The following is an 18,155-nucleotide window of genomic DNA, read 5'->3' on the forward strand; positions in this document are numbered from 1 at the left end:
ACTTAAAAATAGAATTACCACATGATCCAGCAATTCTACTTCTGCATATATATCCAAAAGAATTGAAAGCAAGATCTCAAAGAGTTATTTTCACATCCATGTTCATAGCAGCATTATTCACAGTAGCAAACAGATGGAAGCAACACAAGTGTCCATTGACAGATGAACGGATAAAGAAAATGTGGCATATATACATAATGGAATATTACTCAGCCTTAAAAAGAAAGGAAATTCTGACACATCCTACTACATGGATGGATCTTAAGGAAATTATGCTAAGTGAAATAAACCAGGCACAAAACGACAAATACTGTATAATGCCACTTATACAATGTATCTAGAGCAGTCAAATTTTACTTGCTTTAATCCCCAACCACTTTTGTGCTATTTTTATATATTTTAATTTCACACATATTTTATACAACACAAAATTATTACTGCTTTCTATAGTCAATATTCATTTATACTTATGCTTATATTTTCCCTCTTGAATGTCTACGTTTCCATATAGGGACCCTCTTGCCCGGCAAATACTGAACTCCATTTTTGTGCCTAAGTCCCATGAGACTGCTCAAAACTCTGCTTGGCCTCTTGGCCCTCAGCCTGAAACACTAAAAAACTGGCAAATGTCACAAGGGGGAAAGCCTCAAAGTCCTGGCTGCCTCTAACGTTTTCAAACATGAATGTCCAGCTTTCCTAATTGTTCTCAGTGAGAAATTTGGTCCCTAACAAGATACTCCACCTTTACCAGAGGAAAACCTTATTTTATATACTATTAACTCTTTAAGATAATTTATATGACCTTATATAGATAAAAACTACAAGTTTAAATTAAGGTATAAATTCCTTACATGCTAATAAGAGAAAGACATTTCAACTTCTGCCCAGTTTTTAAAATTAGTTTACTAATGGAACTATATGCTATTAAACTGAAAAACCACATGACTCCAAAAGAGTAAAATTTTCAAAAACAATTTTTTGGAAGTAACAGCTCCTACAAACAAAGTTAAATGCTACTTTGTTGTTAGTTTGTTTCACAAAGGATTGAAATAAGATGCAATTGCTTTAGACATGATCAATTTGATGATGCCTGGGGATATAGTAGTGAATATCTGGATCTAAAATTCAGTACAGAAATCTGTGTTGGAGATATAGATTTGGGAGTCAATAGCATGACATCAAAGGATTGAATAGGACTACCCTTGAGGAATAATTTTCTATTAAGAGAGACATAAATAATTAGAAGTCAATGATTAGATAAAATAAATAATTAGAAGTCAATGAGTAGATATTAAATATTAGATCTAATATCAATTATCAGAAACTGTATGAGGAAAAAAGTTGCACAGAATAGGGGATGAGTAATTTGGGGAAGAATGAGCACGTCAGAAACGGACTCAGAAAGGAGCTGAATGTGGGCAATGTCTTTAAGCAAGACAGGAGTGACAAAAAGGGAACAGCATGTCCAAAGGACATAAAACAGCATGGCGCATCCAAAGAATTACCGGGAGTTCAGGGCCTTCTGGACTATTCTAAGAAACTCGGACTTAAGCCACCAAAAGATTCTGTACAGGAGAGTAATATTGTCAGATTTTTTTTTCTCTCTCTCTCTTCTCTCTTTATCTTTGTTTTTATTTTCTTAACCAGATCACTCAGGCAACAATGAGGAATATGAACTTGAGGGAAAATGTGGAGACTTAGGAGATTAATCACCTGCCCCAGAGAGACCATGGCATGAACTACAGCAGTGGCATTGAGACTGGAGAAAAGATATATTTAAGTGATTGTTATGATGTACATATATAACAAGAACTCAATACCTGTTATTTTCTCCCCTTTGTTACAAATATAAGTATTATGCTTTCAAGATTTCAGTGGTAAATATTTCTCAGGTATTAATTATGCATATCAAAATTAGTAAAAAATTAAAATAACTATTCATAAGCTGTGACTGATTAAAACTAACAAGTATCGGGGCCGGCCCGGTGGCGCAAACGGTTAAGTGTACGCGCTCTGCTGCGGCAGCCCAGGGTTCGACAGTTCGGATCCCAGGCATGCACTGAGGCACCGCTTGTCAAGCCATGCTGTGGTGGCATCCCATATAAAGTGAAGGAAGATGGGCACAGATGTTAGCCCAGAGGCAGTCTTCCTCAGCAAAAAAAAGAGGAGGATTGGCAGATGTTAGCTCAGGGCTGATCTTTCTCACACACACACACACACACACACACACACACACACACACAAAAACTAACAAGTATCATCATCAAATATGAATGAATTCATTATGATCTTGATAAAGCATTCAATCACCTTTAACAAAGACAAATGTTGGTGTTGAATACTGTTATGGACTGAATTGTGTGTGTCCCCCCCACCCCAAATTCATATGTTGAAGCCCTATCCCTTAATGTGACTGTATTTGGAGACAGAGATAATTTAGATTAAATAAGGTCATAAGGACGAGGCCTTAATCCAGTATGACTGGTGTCCTCGTAAAATGAGGAAGAGACACCAGGATGTGCACGTACAGAGGAAAGGCCATGTGACAACACGACGAGGAGGCCATCTGCAAGTCAAGGAGAGAGGCCCTAGGAGAAACCAAACCTGCCGACAACTTGATCTTGGACTTCTAGGCTCCTGAACTGTGAGAAAATAAATTTCTGTTGTTTAAGCCACCTAGTCTGTGATATTTCGTTATGGCAGCCCTAGTGAACTAATACAAATACCAAACAGGATTTTTCAAAAATCCAAAATAATAGGTTTATATACTTCTATTCTACAAGTTTATACATTATGTTCCACGTGTGAAACTAAGGCCATTGAAAACAGACAGCACCGTGAGTAAATGCATAAATTATAACTGTCAAAATTGAAAAATATGGTTATTCAAGTGCTAAAATGGCAAGGCATTTTAGAGAGAGATAATATGAACGTGAAATGGACAGAATATGTGATATAAAAATGCTACTGCATAAAAGACAACAAACTCTACTGGAATGTATTGGTAAGATATTTGATTTGACAAGTTGAAATGGCAAAGAAACACTTCTAAAATAGGGCTGTATAATTATAAACATGATAGTATAAACATCATAGATAAAACTATAGCCTAAAAATAAGAGATTATAATTTAAATTCACAAAATAAGAAATCAGGAAACATGGTACAATGTAATCAAATGAAGTAAGTATAGGAGTAACCAATCAATCCAGGAAATATATATTCAGTTGTTTTAGAATGCATCATGGTGATTCAAAAGCATCATCAGAAAAATATAAAGGAAAATGCACAAGTTTAAGAAGATGCCTAAACACACCCTAAAATTCTCTTGCTAGTTATACCGTATACAACAAATATTTATGAAGCCATCTTTCTAATACCTAAATAAGACACTAAATAAGCAGGTATTTAGGTGTGAGTGATTCAGTTTTCAAGTCAGGATTTCCCGGTCCAGATCGTTGCATTAATCAGCATGTCTACTTATGAAACACCTAATTCCCCACTGTATCTTAAAAGTCTCTAGCAGGATTTGCTAGAATACATTATCCAGAAAGTCCAAAACAGTAGAAACATGATAAAACTCCTAACCCTCAGGCCAATAGGTCTTATTAGGCTTTTAATACACTATAACATATACCTACATGGCTACATGTTGTTGAAATAATGAAATTATAATTCCTTTATTCCTGTAATTTCATTTTACCTGTAGCAGTTTGCCCCATACATGCAGGATGTCCTCTTAACCTTGTTTTCTTCAGAAGCTCGTGGAACAGAATCAGTTGCCTTTTCACGCAAAGTTTCAGGATTGGAAGGATCAGAGCTGGACTCAGAGTGAGATCCTTGAGCCTCATCGTGGAAGGACTTGCTTTGGGCACTTGGACAACTCTCAGAACAGCTCATTGCTTCGTCTTTATTTGGCGTCCCTTTAGTGATGATCTTACGTTCAGAAACCTTATCAAGTTCTTCTACTGGGATTTTGTTTCTCTGTGTATTAGTCTTCATATTATTCACCTCTGTGTTACTTAATGTGATTGCAGAAAATGACTGTGGCATTTCCTGTAAGACAAATCAGAAAAAAGAATTAGAAATAAATGGAACATGTTTTAAAAGAAATACGTAAATTTAAGCATAAAAGCATGAAACTACAAGATTCATGCAATATGTATATTTTAAAACTTTAAGATTCACATTTTAAAGTTATTAAAGATACCATTTTCTTTGTCTCTAGTTTAATAACTTTAAAATAATCTATCGTTATTAGAAAAGGAATTTATAGTTGTACCAAACCTTTACAATCATGTCAAACATTCAGTGAAAAATAACCAGAAAAATACAAATGAAACGTAAGAAAATACAATATTTGCTTTCATTTGAATATAATCTTTCCAAAAAAACCTACTAGGCTCTTAAATTTCTTGGTCAACAATGTGTCATGCTCTTAACATGCACTGTCCTTATCATTTCTTGTAAGTTACTGCAATACTTTATTTCTACCCTCTAAATATAATCATGATTTTTTTTCCTGTAGCTGAATGATAAAATTGCTCCTCCTTCACAGAAAAATTTGCATGAAGCTATGTTATGAGCAACCCAGAAAATAAACAGGACTCCTTTGAAGTGGTCTGAACAAAAGCTTTAGTTTAACCAATTAAAGGTGTTTTGAACCAAGCAAAGATTCTCATTAACACTGCAGAACCCTTTTAATTTGTACTTATCTCCAGCCAAAGAGTAAATCTAGTCTTATCTTATTAAAAATGACTTCTTAATTACTTGTACTTCCTGTGGAGTGGAAGCATTGCCCAGATAAACCCCAGGCCTCCTGGTAAGCATTTCTAGGATGTGCTGACAACATACCAAATACACATGAATGCTCACCCCCATTTATAATTAAGGACTCACGGATGCTGACTGCCATGTGGAAAAAGCTGGCTTTGATATTGCTGAATATCCAACAGCTCCAATATCTTGAGAAGATATTATTAGCATGACTTCTTTTGGACTAATTACTTAAGTGTTTTGACATTTTTTTTCTTTTATTTAAGAAACACAGTATGTAACTTGAAAACACTATCCAAACTGACTAAAGACGTTGCACAAGTCTTATCATGGTTCTTGTAAAATAATAAATAACCTACGGGAAAAGCAATCATTTGGATATCTCTTGGAGCTGACCCTTGGCTGGTGGCATTTATACCACATCCCTCTAAAACACACACTCTTTTCTCCCAACTGCTCAACTACACCCCAATCTCATATAGGACCTCCACTATAGGACCATTTGACATATGCCAGGGACCGAAACTCTGGATTGAGAATGGGGCAATCCTGACCCACCTCCCACTTGACAGTCCCCCACTGGGTCAACTCTCACGAGTTTTCTTCTTCCCTGTTCAGGTAGTAACGGGGTAGGTCAGCAAATCCACTGGCTAAACAGATGTCCAATTAATTGCCAGTCTCTTGTTCCTATTGGCATCTCTAACTCCACAAGTAACTCTCTTAGAGTGCCTCTCTTCTCTTGATTTTAGAAAGGGAGAAAATAACTTCTCCCCACAAACATAGCTCTCCCCCAAATCTTAAAACCTTCTTGTCTCTCAGTTCTCTTCGTATAAATCCTGGGAGTGGGACAGTGAACACTGCTCACACCTTTCAGTAAGCCCCACAGGGAAATGTCTAGCTCTCGCTGCTGGGAGCTCCTTTTGAACATGGGTACTTATACTTAGTACTTTTGTCCCCAGCTTTGGGCCTCAGCAACAGTTTGGGGACCCTAGGGAAAAAAATCCTACTCAACATTCTTCACATTTATTATAGAAAAAAAAAGGACATGGCTAGGGAAGCAGTTAAATAAATTAGAATACATTTTTACCATGAAACACCACGCAGAGGTTGAAAAGAAAGAGGTAGAGCTATATAATATATCTAAGGATTTTTAAAATTAAACAAGAACTATATATATATATATCATATATAACAAGAACTATATATAGATATTATGATCCCATTTACCTTTTTAAAAAAATTTCCTATATATCTATGTGTGTACTTACTTGTATAAACCCAAATGAAAAGGTTTAGAAGGATACAAATCAGAATATTAGGACAATGGAATTGAAGGATGAACCAAATCAAGATTTTCACTTTTTACTCCACATGCTTCTGAATATTCTATTTTTTGACAACAAGCATGTATTATTCTTTCATTTAAAAATGAAAAACAAACCAAAGAAAATGAAATGAAATATAAGATACGAAATACTTGGCATCACATTGCAAATCCCTCTACTTCCATGAAATGTAAAGAAGGATTTGTTTTTTTAAATATCTGCACAAGAAATGTTTAACAGGTTAATTTATTCTAAAAAGAGAAAGGAATGATAAAGTCACAGACGTCAATACTATGGATCAGGGGTTCTCAAACACGTTTTAAGAGTCACAAAAGCTGGAACTCATAATGCTCTTTATGGAACTCCACAAAATATTGATACTCAGTAGACTCTTGCCATTCAAGAACTTAACATTCACAGTTTCAATTATTTATAAGTGATCTCAAAAATCCATTACACGCAGTAATTTGTAAGTTTTCTGAGACGTAAACCTCTACTGCGCCAGTCACAAAGCTCACGAGCCGAGCAGGTCGCTGACGGGCAAGGGAGGGAACAGGAAAGATGGAAGGTGCTCTGTACTTGGAAGAAGCAAGGGAAAGGCAGAGAGCTCCATATTTCATAAGCACCCACACTGCTGACTTCTTAGATTAGATGAAAATGTGAAGAATGAAAGAATGAAGTGTGGGAGGCTAGAGATGCACGGTAGAGTGGCCAGATCCTCTACACTGCAGAAATACTTGCTAGAGACCTCAGGGATCGAGGAGCATGGAGCTGGTGAAAGGTGACCTTGGTGCTTGGAGGAGGTGGAATATGTACAATTAAGGCTATTAAAATAGTCCGTTCACTTGCCCAACACGCCCTCCCCGATCCCTCAACATCTGAAGTTTTCATGTACTACAAGGGACAGGATAAACAATTTCCCCCTAATACAAGTTCAACGAGGTAATTTATCATTATTGTTTCAAGCTGCCCTTAAAAAAAAGTCTGTGATAATTAATTGCCTTAAAAGTCCTGCATCAATCCCATCAGCACCCACATGCTAAAGACTAAAAAATCCCCAACTCCAGCCCCAACTTCACTCTTGCACCTCAGACTCACAGACTCAGTCACTTGCTAGATATTTCTTCCTCAATATCTTATGCACCTCAAACTCAAAATGTCAAAACTGAAATCCTCCCTCCGTACTCTGAACCATAGTTTTGGTCAACATAATTTATGCCTTTATTCTAGCCGGAACCTTGGAAGTCTGTCTTTCACTCCTTTCTCTCACTTTCCCCAGATCCAAACAACAAATCCTGCAGTCTTGCTTCCTAAATATTTCTCTAATCCAAAGCCTTTGCATCATCCTTAATGTTACTGCCCTGAGTCAAATTCTCTTTATTTCTTGACTGTGTTAATGCCCTAATCTTCTCCCTCATCCTCCTGTCTTTTATCTTGTTCTCTTCCATTCTCTTCTCTGAAGAGCTGCCAGGATTATCTCTCTGGTGGAAAACATTTCAAGGTCCTCCTTCTACGAACTAGTCCCCACAGCTGGCTTCACCCTCATCTCACACCGCCACCTGACTTTGCACCAAGAATTCTAAGAACAGTGGTTCCCAGCATACTATTTGTATGCCCTCTGCTGCCCCGTCTACCTGGGAGGAGTCCATCCTCTACCTCTTCTGCACCTGGTTCACACCTACTACTCTTCTGTTAAGATTCAGCTCAGATCACTTCTTTCAGGAACCCTTCCCTAGGAATCCTCCAGCTGGCTTATAGACAGTCCATCTCAAAGCTCCCATAAAAAAATCAATGTGTTGTCACGTTATTTTATGATTTTGAATCATGTCTCCCACAAGACTATGAGCTCCTTATCAACTATGTCTTTTCATCTTTTAATCCCAGATTCTAGTACCCTGCCTTGCATATAAAAGAAAGATTCCTTAGTGTAATGATTATTAGAATGGTCTTTGAAATAAAAAATCAGATTTTGAATATCAGCTTTGCCATTTCTTAACCTTTGACTTTGAACAAGTTGATTTAAATTCTCAGAAACCTCAGGTCTCCTGATCTGTAAACCAGGGATATTATCAACCTACTTTCCAGGATTTTCTAAAAATTAGATGGAATAAGTACATCTTAGCACTGGGTGTAGCCCAGAACAAGAGCTCACTAAATGGTTGTGTTTTTTTTTTTAGTTGTTGTTGTTAACAGCATTATTAATGCCATTATATTACTACTATTTGTTTAATAAATGCTCGTTGAAAGAATGAATGAATGAAAGATATTTCTCTGGGACTGATCAGAGCCATGCTATAAATGGTACTAACCCAAATGGCCAACCAGGAGAAAAGAGATAAGATTTTTTGATATAGTAAAACAGCATAGAGGAGCTCTGGGGGATACAGCCTTACTTAAGAGAGAGCAGTGTAAGTAGGAGTTATATTCTTCATCTCCGCTGCTATTTCCATGAAGAAATATGAGTGGACTCCAGAGCAGGCATCTGTATGCAGAGAAATGAGATACTTAAGAGCCGGTTTATTTGCCCCAGCAATTATTACCACAGGGGGAAGCTGCATACAGAGGACAGAGCAGGTGCTGTAACAGGAAATGGCTCCCACTGCCAAAGCACCCACCTCCACATACTCCATACACTTTAAATGGAATGTCTGCAAGTTTGCTTCCTGCTAATATGGATATAACGGAACTCTCTTTAGCCCTGATTTTTATCTCCCCTGTGAAGCAGACTTTCATCCCTATTAGACAGCTTTTGTAGATACACCACCATTGCCTCAAACCAAGCAAATCTTCCTCTTTCCTTCCCCAACTGCTATACCTACTGCTTCCCTTCTGCTCTGTTAAGAACATTTTCAATATCTCCTCCTCAATATTTTGTTAGTCAGGAGGTTCTGTTAAATTCCATCTCCAAAATGTCTCTCACATTTCTCTGCTTCTTTCTGGTCCCACTGCCACCATTCTAGTTCAGGCCTTCATTCCCTGTGGCTTTCTGTGACAGCTTTTTAGGTGGTTCCTGCCTCCCTCTTACACATAACTGCTAACCACATGACTCTCTTGCTCAAAACCCTTCAAAAAGTCTCTGAAGCCACAAAATACAGTCTTAATTTCTTATTTAGTTGGGCCTTCAAGCATCATCCTGATTTGTTCAGTAGTTTCCTTCCCTTATCTCTCCCATCCATATCCACACACACACAAGCATGCACACGTGCAGAAGACACTCCAGCGTAGATGTACAGTCATGGACCGCACACACTTCCTGCCTCTGTGCCTCTGCTCACACTGCCCTTCACTGACAGTACTCCTCCTCACCAACTCCACTTGCTAACATGCCAGGCATCTTTCAACACCTAACTCAAAAACCTCCTTCAAAAGAGATTAAATAAGCATCTTTCCCCTCCTGCCTTATGGTGTACCCCAGTGATCCCAACCATTCCAAACCTCCTCATTTGTTAGGTTGATCTCAACCAACCTAAGAAAACTACCAGTTCTTTTCTCCTCTCTCTGAATTTATCCAGATCTAAGTATAATATCCAAAAAAATAGTGCAGTGCCTACTGCATTTCCTCCATTCATCTGATAATGAATGAACACATGACCCAGAAAGGGTACCGATACTATCTCATCTCCCTGACCACTGTGAATGGTCAAAGTGGAGATTCCATGACGCAACTCCCTAGAATTTAACACTGAAGCAACTATGGAGAAACTCTTGTTTTTCCTCTTAACTTAAAAAACTGGATGACATGAGCCTGGAGCTATCTGTGACTATGTTGTACACCATGTGAAGAAAGTCTGCCAATAGCAGTGAAGAAAGATTCAAGAGGCAAGAATGGGAAAACCATAGACCAACCTGATTTTGATCAAGTCCCTGGTCCCAACTGGTCCCTAAGATCTATAGTTCCTGCTGTTTTCCTTTCTATTCTAGAAACTGAATTATTCCTATATCTTTGTGCAGTAGATAGTCATCAAAGATGGCTGCCAACAATCCCTCTCATCCCTTTATACACAAATAACTCCTTCTGTCACGGGAATCTAATCTCCTCCCCTTGAATCTAGGCTGACGTAGTAACTTGCTCTGACCAAAGAGTGAACCAGAAATGAGAATGTACCAATTCCACTTCTCAGCCTTAAGAGACTAGGGAGCTTCTACTTTCACTCTTTTGAGTCCAGCTGTCAGGCAAAGATTCGTAGTCTAGATTACTGAGAGAGTAGTTAAGTGGAGAGAGGGAGGCCCACCCAGCCCCCAGCCATTCCATCAATGCTTACTGAGGCACCATTCATACGAATGAAGCCATCTTGGATACTCCAGCCTCAGCTGAGCTCCCAGCTGAAAGCAGTCCAGGTGGCACCAAAAAGGTGTCATAAAATTGCCTAGCTGAATGCAGCCAACCCACAGAATTATAAGAAATAATAAATCATTGTTGTGTTAAGCCACTAAGTATTGGGGTAGCTTGTTCCCAGCAACAGACAGTTGATACATTTTACAATACTATTTTGCTTCAGTTGTTTCAGTTAGGCTTCCTTCTGTCATTTACAACAGACTCCTAATTAGATTGTGTAAAGGACATACCATCCTTTTCTTTAAAGTTAATAAATTCAAGCACCCTCACTTACACTTCTAAAGTAGACAATTACATAAGTGGTAAGGAGCTGCAGAAAGACGTAAGAGAACTGATGAAATACATGGGCTATTTCGGAGCAATGACCTTCATGATCAGAAGTTACTAGTCACAAAAATCTTGTAGACATTCTAATATGTATGGCAGAAAAATACATTGTATCTAAAATGAAAAGACCTACATATGAGGCCCAAGATCCCTAGCAATGTGACCTTGGGATCAGTTTCCTCCAAGGTGTTGAATAATGTACATCAGTAGCTCTCAACTTCGAGTCCACATTAAAATTGAGAAGAGTTTATTTAAAATAATGAGCACAAGCCCCACAGACCAACTGAAGCCAAATCTTAGGAATAGGGCCCAGTAGGAGGAAGGCAATTTCTGCCCCTTCTCTCCACTTCCTTTCTTAACTCTTTCCAAGTAAAATGACCCAAGTCTACTCTGCAGTCCTGGCCAAACTGTTCTTCAGTTCTTTGTAATTGGCAGTCTGCCGCCATTAGACTAAATAGGTGGGTGCTGCCTCTTGTTTTCTCTCCCTTTTAACTTTCCCTCTCACTTGCTCTGCATGTAGACATCCCTTCAGGACTAGCTGCTCACCAGCGTTCAGATGAAACTGGGCCGGGACAGAGGGTAGGGTTTGGAAAAGCCCTGCTTGGGTCTTCAGTCTAAGTCGTCTTCTCTGGCCCAGCTTGAACCGAGAGCCCTCATAAAGGGTTATGAAATGGTCAGGAAGTCTTGAGCCCTGTTTCTCCTATGCTACGAGAGGCGAATCTCCCTCAGAAACCCTAAGGGAAGGAAAAGCAATTGGCCAAGCAGAGCTCAGACATTCCTGGGACCTGGCTGAATACTCCCTGATGTCATCAAAATCTCACAAATACCTCGAATATCTTGGATCTCCTCTCTACTATCTATCAATTAGGAACGTATTTCTTAAAGTTTTACTTGTGATTATCAACCTTTATGGGTTGAGGGGTTGGCCCAGTTGCATAGCAGTTAACCTTGAGTGCTCCACTTCAGTGGCCTGGGGCTCACTGGTTCGGGTCCAGGGCATGGACCCACACACTGCTCATCAAGCAATGCTGAGGCGGCATCCCACATAGAGCAACCTCAGAGATGTACAACTACGACATACAACTACCTTATGGGGCTTTGGGGAGAAAAAAGGGAAAAAAAAGGAGGAAGACTGGCAACAGATATTAGCTCAGGGCCAATCTTCCTCAAAAAGAAAAAAAGAAAAACTTTATGGATTGGGATAAACAGCAAAGCCTGTATACTATAGATTTTCTTTTGAAAAAAAAAATTTCTCTTCTTGGCAAAAAAGGCAGTCATATTGATACATTCAGAGAGTAGAGCACATTAGGGCCCAAAGTTTATATAAAACAAATTTTATCTTAAGTTTTTATGGCCAATACATGTGACTCAGAAAACATTTTCTTTTCATCTATTAAATTTGATTCCCTAAGTAAGCAAAGGAGTTGAGCCTACAGTGATCAGACTCCACTTCTCTAGCTGGAAGAAGGGATACAGTGAGAAGCTGGGTCTTCTCTAACAGGAGAGGAGGTAGGAGTGAGGGGAGTCCTATAAAGGGCCGGACCCTCTGGGATAGCTGCTGGCAGTTCAATCACTCCAGGGCACACTATTCTAACGCCAATCCTACTGCTTTGGCTCTCACTAAGACTAAAACGATGGGGGCCCACAGAGCTCAGCCACAGGTCTACAAGGATCATGAAAACCGGCACCTAAAGCCACCCCTCTCCTGAGAAGAATACCTGACTTTTGTGCCCTAGGACCGTCTCTATCTTTTTTTCCTTCTTCTTGCTCTTTTTAAATGCATCAATAGGCCTCATTTTCTTTAAGTGCCCAGTGTTAAAGAATGCTTAAGTCAGCCAAACCATTCTAGTGAGTTAGCAAAAACTGAAAGAGGAAAGAGGTTTATAAATACTGTAAATTAGCCCAGAAGTAATCCTGCAACAGGCTATTAAGAACTACCCCAACAGCTGTTATTCTCTTCATACTGATCAAGAAAAAGGTGGTTACATGCAGTCTGAGAATGAAAAACCAGGTTTTCAGAATGGAGGTACCAAATTATGACCAGAGTCAAGTGGTTTCCACTTTTTTCCTGTCTGAAAATTTCTAAATTAAATAGCTTTGTTTTCTACAACGCAAGTACTATATTAAATATTAGTTTCAGTAAGTCAAAAAAAGTCTAGGCTAGTTTTTATCTTCATAAATTCAATAATAAAACACAGCTTTGGTTTCTCCTTGCTGTATACAGCAGATAATTAATTTCTATCGAGAACACAATGAAGAAAACAATCAAATAATGAATTTTTTAAAAATCACCTTGGATGAAATGAAAGACTCTTCTTGATCAGCATTTTTGCACTTTTTTCCTGTGTCTTGCTCTGCTGATATACTTTCTGAGCTTCCTGATGAAATTAATCGCTTTTTTCCTTGCTGTGTTATGTTTACTTGGGTTTTATCTTCGCAGATTGCTTCTTTTTCACTTCCCTGGATTACAATATTACCTTAAACACACACACACAAAGAAAAAGAAGAAAATTATCTCCCATATCTTCAAATGTCAATAATCCATGCCAAAAAAAAGAAAGCAAAAGGATAAAAGCTCTAGTAAAATTAAAGTTCTATTTATATTAATGCCAACTTGAAAAACACTTATTTACAAAGCTCAAAAAGTATTAAGCGACACAATGCCCAAGAGCTCCAGCCCCAGAGTCAGCCAGGCCAAGACACTAGTGGCCAGGCTCCATCCTTTAACTGTTTCACCTCACGTCTCTGTACCTTTCTGAACTTTGGTTTCATCATCTGGAAAAAGTGAAGTATAATAATGACTCATGGAGTTATTAGGAGTAAATGAGGTAAGATATATAAACTAACTAGCAGAGTACCTGATGTATGTTAGCTTTCTTTTGAATTTCTCTACAAGAAAATGTGACATGTAGCTAGCCAATGAATTTTACGTATACTTATTGAGCCCCTAACATCTACAGTGAGAAATTCAACTTATCTTAAATATAGATTAAGAACACAAAATAACCCAAAAGGAAGAGTGACCTCTACAAACTTCACCAGTGAAGAAAATGTCTTCATTGTACAATGAAGTAACAATGGACATTGTATCCCATATAATACTTACCTAAGGTTCAACATAGTTGGGAAACTTAAGTCAGTATCATATTTTGTTAACAAATTCATGAACTGTCTAAACAGAAAAGAAAAAAGATCTACTTATGTTAAGAGGAAAATCGTCAGGGTTAGTTGTCTGTCTCCTCTACACTCAAATGATAACTTCACAAGGGCAGAGACTTTATATGCCTTGTTCGCTGTTCCCTCCTTATGTCTCAAGTACCTAAAACTGTGTCTAGCACAAAACTGGTGCTCAATTAATATGTTTGACTAAATTAACTGTGAACATAAATAGAACTTATCCAAAGATTCTCTTAAGAGCTTGGATATAGGTATGTAAGGCAAACAGTAGTCACTATTTTATGTTCTAAAGCAAAGGTTAGCAAAGTTTCTCTAAAAAGCCAGAGAGTAAGTATTTTAAGCTCTGTGAGCCATATACTATCTGTCACAACTACCCAGCTCTGCCATTGCAGTGTGAAAGCAGCCACAGACAATACATACATGGATGAGCATGGCTGTGTTCCAATAAAACTTTATTTACAAAAAAAGGCAGTGGGCTGGATTTGGCTCATGGGCTGTAGTTTGCTTAAAGCAGTTCTAAAGGATATTCAAGTGGCCTGAAATAACACTCCTTCATTAAGTTCCGGAAAGAAATACTAATAGAATACTGTCCACATTATTTAACAGGAAAATTTATTGAACTAATATAAAAATAATGTATTTATCAAAGGAAACTTATGAATAAACTAATAACTAAACTTTGCCTAAATTATTCAAATATTTGTTTTGAATCTAAATTAGGAAGCATTTCATATCATTTTAGAAACTGTCAGAAACAGGACTAAACAGGACTGTACAGCCTGGTGAAGCAAATGACCAAATGCTACAGTAGTTATGAATTAGTCAGACCAAGGGAAATAATCAACTATGGTATCACTTACTAGGCTAAGAACTAAAAACGTGTAAATTAAATAAGACCAGCTTCTGCCCAAACGGCAGTTTACCACATTCCAAGTGTCACATATGCAAATAAATTCTAAAATTAAAAAAATATATATTTAAAACATTCAATTCTTCAAAATTCCAAATTCTTTACTACAAATATTCCTTCTTGGGACCAAGGTTAATTTCTTTTTGCATAGGAAAAAGCCATTTTGAAACTGCTGTTAAAATGTTCGTCACAAAGAATATATAAAATAAATGTTAATTGGCTCATAATAATCTTTATATCTGGCAAATCAAATAATTTCCTAAATCCAGGATAGGTACAGTTAAATGATAGAAATATAACAGAAATTAACTATTAAAACAAACCAGTTTATTTTATTTTTAACTATTACTAATTGCATTTACTTATATGAGCTCTTTTTTTTTTTTTTTAAATTTTTATTTATTTTCCCCCAAAGCACCAGTAGATAGTTGTATGTCGTAGTTGCACAGCCTTCTAGTTGCTGTATGTGGGATGCAGCCTCAGCATGGCCGGAGAAGCGGTGCGTCGGTGTGCGCCCGGGATCCGAACCCGGGCCGCCAGCAGCGGAGCCCGTGCACTTAACCGCTAAGCCATGGGGCCGGCCCTATATGAGCTCTTCTACTAATACTATATGAATGATGACTCAACTATATGCATATATGTCATTAAAATTACATCCATCTGATTTTATCATCTAAAGGAACCACTCCTAACAGTTATATTCATAATTTGATGTGTATCTTTATCAACTTTTTCCTAAGTTTAAGCAAATATATCTACAAATATGTATATGTAATCACACACTGGGCTAAATGTATAAATGTTATTATTTCTGTGGGATAAATACCTAGAATTGGAATTTCTGGATCAAAGTGTGTTGTATATTTAAAAATTTAAGGGCTGGCCCCGTGGCTTAGCGGTTAAGTGCGCGCGCTCTGCTGCTGGCGACCCGGGTTCGGATCCCGGGCGCGCACCGACGCACCACTTCTCTGGCCATGCTGGGGCCGCGTCCCACATACATCAACTAGAAGGGTGTGCAGCTATGACATACAACTATCTACTGGGGCTTTGGGGGGAAAAAAATAAATAAATAAAATCTTAAAAATTTAAGAGATACTAGCAAATAACTTTAAAAGGCTATACCAGCTTATACTTCCACCACCAATGTTTGACAATTATTATACTGGATATTACAATTATTATACTAGATATTATTAATTGCTTAGATTTTGATGAGTTTAATGACCAAAAATGGTATTTGGTTGTTTCAATTGACTTTTTTCTATCTGACAGTATTTATTGGTTATTTTCATTTATTCTTCTGTAGTATGTCATATAGAATGCCCTATATTTCCACTGAGTCTTACCTTCTTTTTTATTACTAAGTAGACAATTATTAAAAACCTTCCACCTGTTTTATAAGTGTGACAAATATCTCCCAGTATATTGTTTTACAGTCTGCTATTTGCCTCTGACTTTTGCATATTTTTTTCATTTTTAATCTAGATAGATCTGCCAATTTTCCCTTATAGTTCTAGGCTTTCCATCATTTTAAGAAAGCCTCCCAGAAGTAACAAAAATATTTTTCCCACATTTTCTTCAAATGCCTTAATACTTTTAATTTTTACATTAAGATTATTAATTCAATAGAAATTTATTTATGAATATGGTATGAATTAGTGCTCTAATATTATTTTCTTCTAAATGGAAAGCTAATTCTCCCAACATCATTTATAATAATGCATTCTTCCCCCATCAATTTGAACCAATTTTTTTTTTTTGGTAGGGGAGATTGGCCATGAGCTAACATCCGTTGCCAACCTTCCTATTTTTACTTGAGGAAGATTGGCCCTGAGCTAACATCCATGCCCATCCTCCTCTACTTTATATGGGACGCCACCACAGCATCCCTTGATGAGTGGAGTGAAGGTCCACATCCAGGAGCGGAACCTGTGAACCCTGGGCTGCCCAAAGCAGAGCACGCGAAGTTAACCACTACGCCACAGGGCCGGCCCCTGAACTAATTTTTTATACATTAAATGTATGTTATTCTGATCTGTTTCTGGGTGTTTCATTCTTTTTTACTGGTGTAACTTACCTATTCCTATGTTAGAACTATCAACTACTAAAAGTAGGCACCAGGCCCAGACTGTGATAAGAAGGTTCTATAAAGAAACAGATATTTCTGTTATCTGTTCTTAAGCATATATGAAAACCTCCTAATTCATTTTATACAACGCTGACATAGCTCTAACACTAAAATCTGATGTAGATGGCACACGGAATAAAATACTAAGCACAATTATGAATATAGATACAAATGTCCTAAAGTAAATATCAGAAAATCTAATCCAACAGAGCATAAAATAATAAGCTATCATGATAAAACTGAACTTACTCCAGGAATACAAACATGGTACAACATTAGGAAATCTACCAATATCTTTCATTACATTAACACATAATAATGAAGGACTATTTCTATATCGAAAAATTTTTCAAAGAATTCAACAGTTATTCCTTAAAAAAATAAATGAAACATCCTAAACATGATAAGAGTATCAGAATCGAATACCAATCATATTAAATGCTGAAATACTAACAGAACTCCTATTAAAATCAGGAACAAGACACAGATATCAATTTTACCCATTTTTACTTAAAATTTATAGGACCTAGCTCATGAAATAAAATAAAAAAATTTTGAGGCAGTAGATAGAACAGAAGAGCTAAAATTATCATAATTCTGTAGATATGATTGTATAGCTAGAAAATCCAAGAGGCAATAAAAATCTATTAAAATTAATCAGATCATTTAGCAGCATTGCTGGAAATAAAGTAAATATATAGAATAACTAGTGCTTTAAGTAAATTTTGAACTATAGTCAAATTAAACACTGTCACTTCAATATTTATCATCTGCATTGAGTCGTCATACAGAAAATATTCAGAGTACAAAATTAAATGCAAACCAAACAGTTTGTGGACTACTTCTTACTTCAATCTTAATCGCATGTGCCACTTCTCATGATTCCATGTTGGAGGGTTAGAAGATGGGGAAAGAAGAGTACTGCAGAGTACCATGACACTAGTGAAAATATAAAAGCTCTTTTTTCCATCTAGCAAGAGTGTCATAACCTAGGAGTTATGACTTGTCCTGGGGCCTAGAGGGCTGAGGGAACAGAGATAAACGGAAGCCAACAGAGGAGAGGCTCTGATAGCCTTTGCCCAAATACATTCACTTCCCAATCACTAAGGGACATGGAGAAAATTTTAACCCAGGCCTGAGAAACTCATGATGACATCCAAGGGCTAGTACCTGGGG

General features: G+C 37.4%; 1 protein-coding gene across 2 annotated transcripts in view; it reads right to left on the reverse strand.

The window, feature by feature from the left end:
- Positions 1 to 18,155, reverse strand: part of APLF (aprataxin and PNKP like factor) — a 90,108-nt gene that overhangs the window by 29,507 nt on the left and 42,446 nt on the right. For both annotated transcript variants that reach the window (XM_058551054.1, XM_058551055.1), the window contains exons 6-7: positions 13,057 to 13,241; positions 3,704 to 4,056 (exon numbers count right to left, since the gene is read on the reverse strand). In XM_058551054.1, the coding sequence (XP_058407037.1) occupies positions 3,704 to 4,056; positions 13,057 to 13,241 (538 nt within the window). The remainder of the gene's footprint in view (positions 1 to 3,703; positions 4,057 to 13,056; positions 13,242 to 18,155) is intronic.

Source organism: Diceros bicornis, chromosome 12 (assembly GCF_020826845.1).
Source record: "Diceros bicornis minor isolate mBicDic1 chromosome 12, mDicBic1.mat.cur, whole genome shotgun sequence".
In the NCBI taxonomy this organism is placed as follows: domain Eukaryota; kingdom Metazoa; phylum Chordata; class Mammalia; order Perissodactyla; family Rhinocerotidae; genus Diceros; species Diceros bicornis.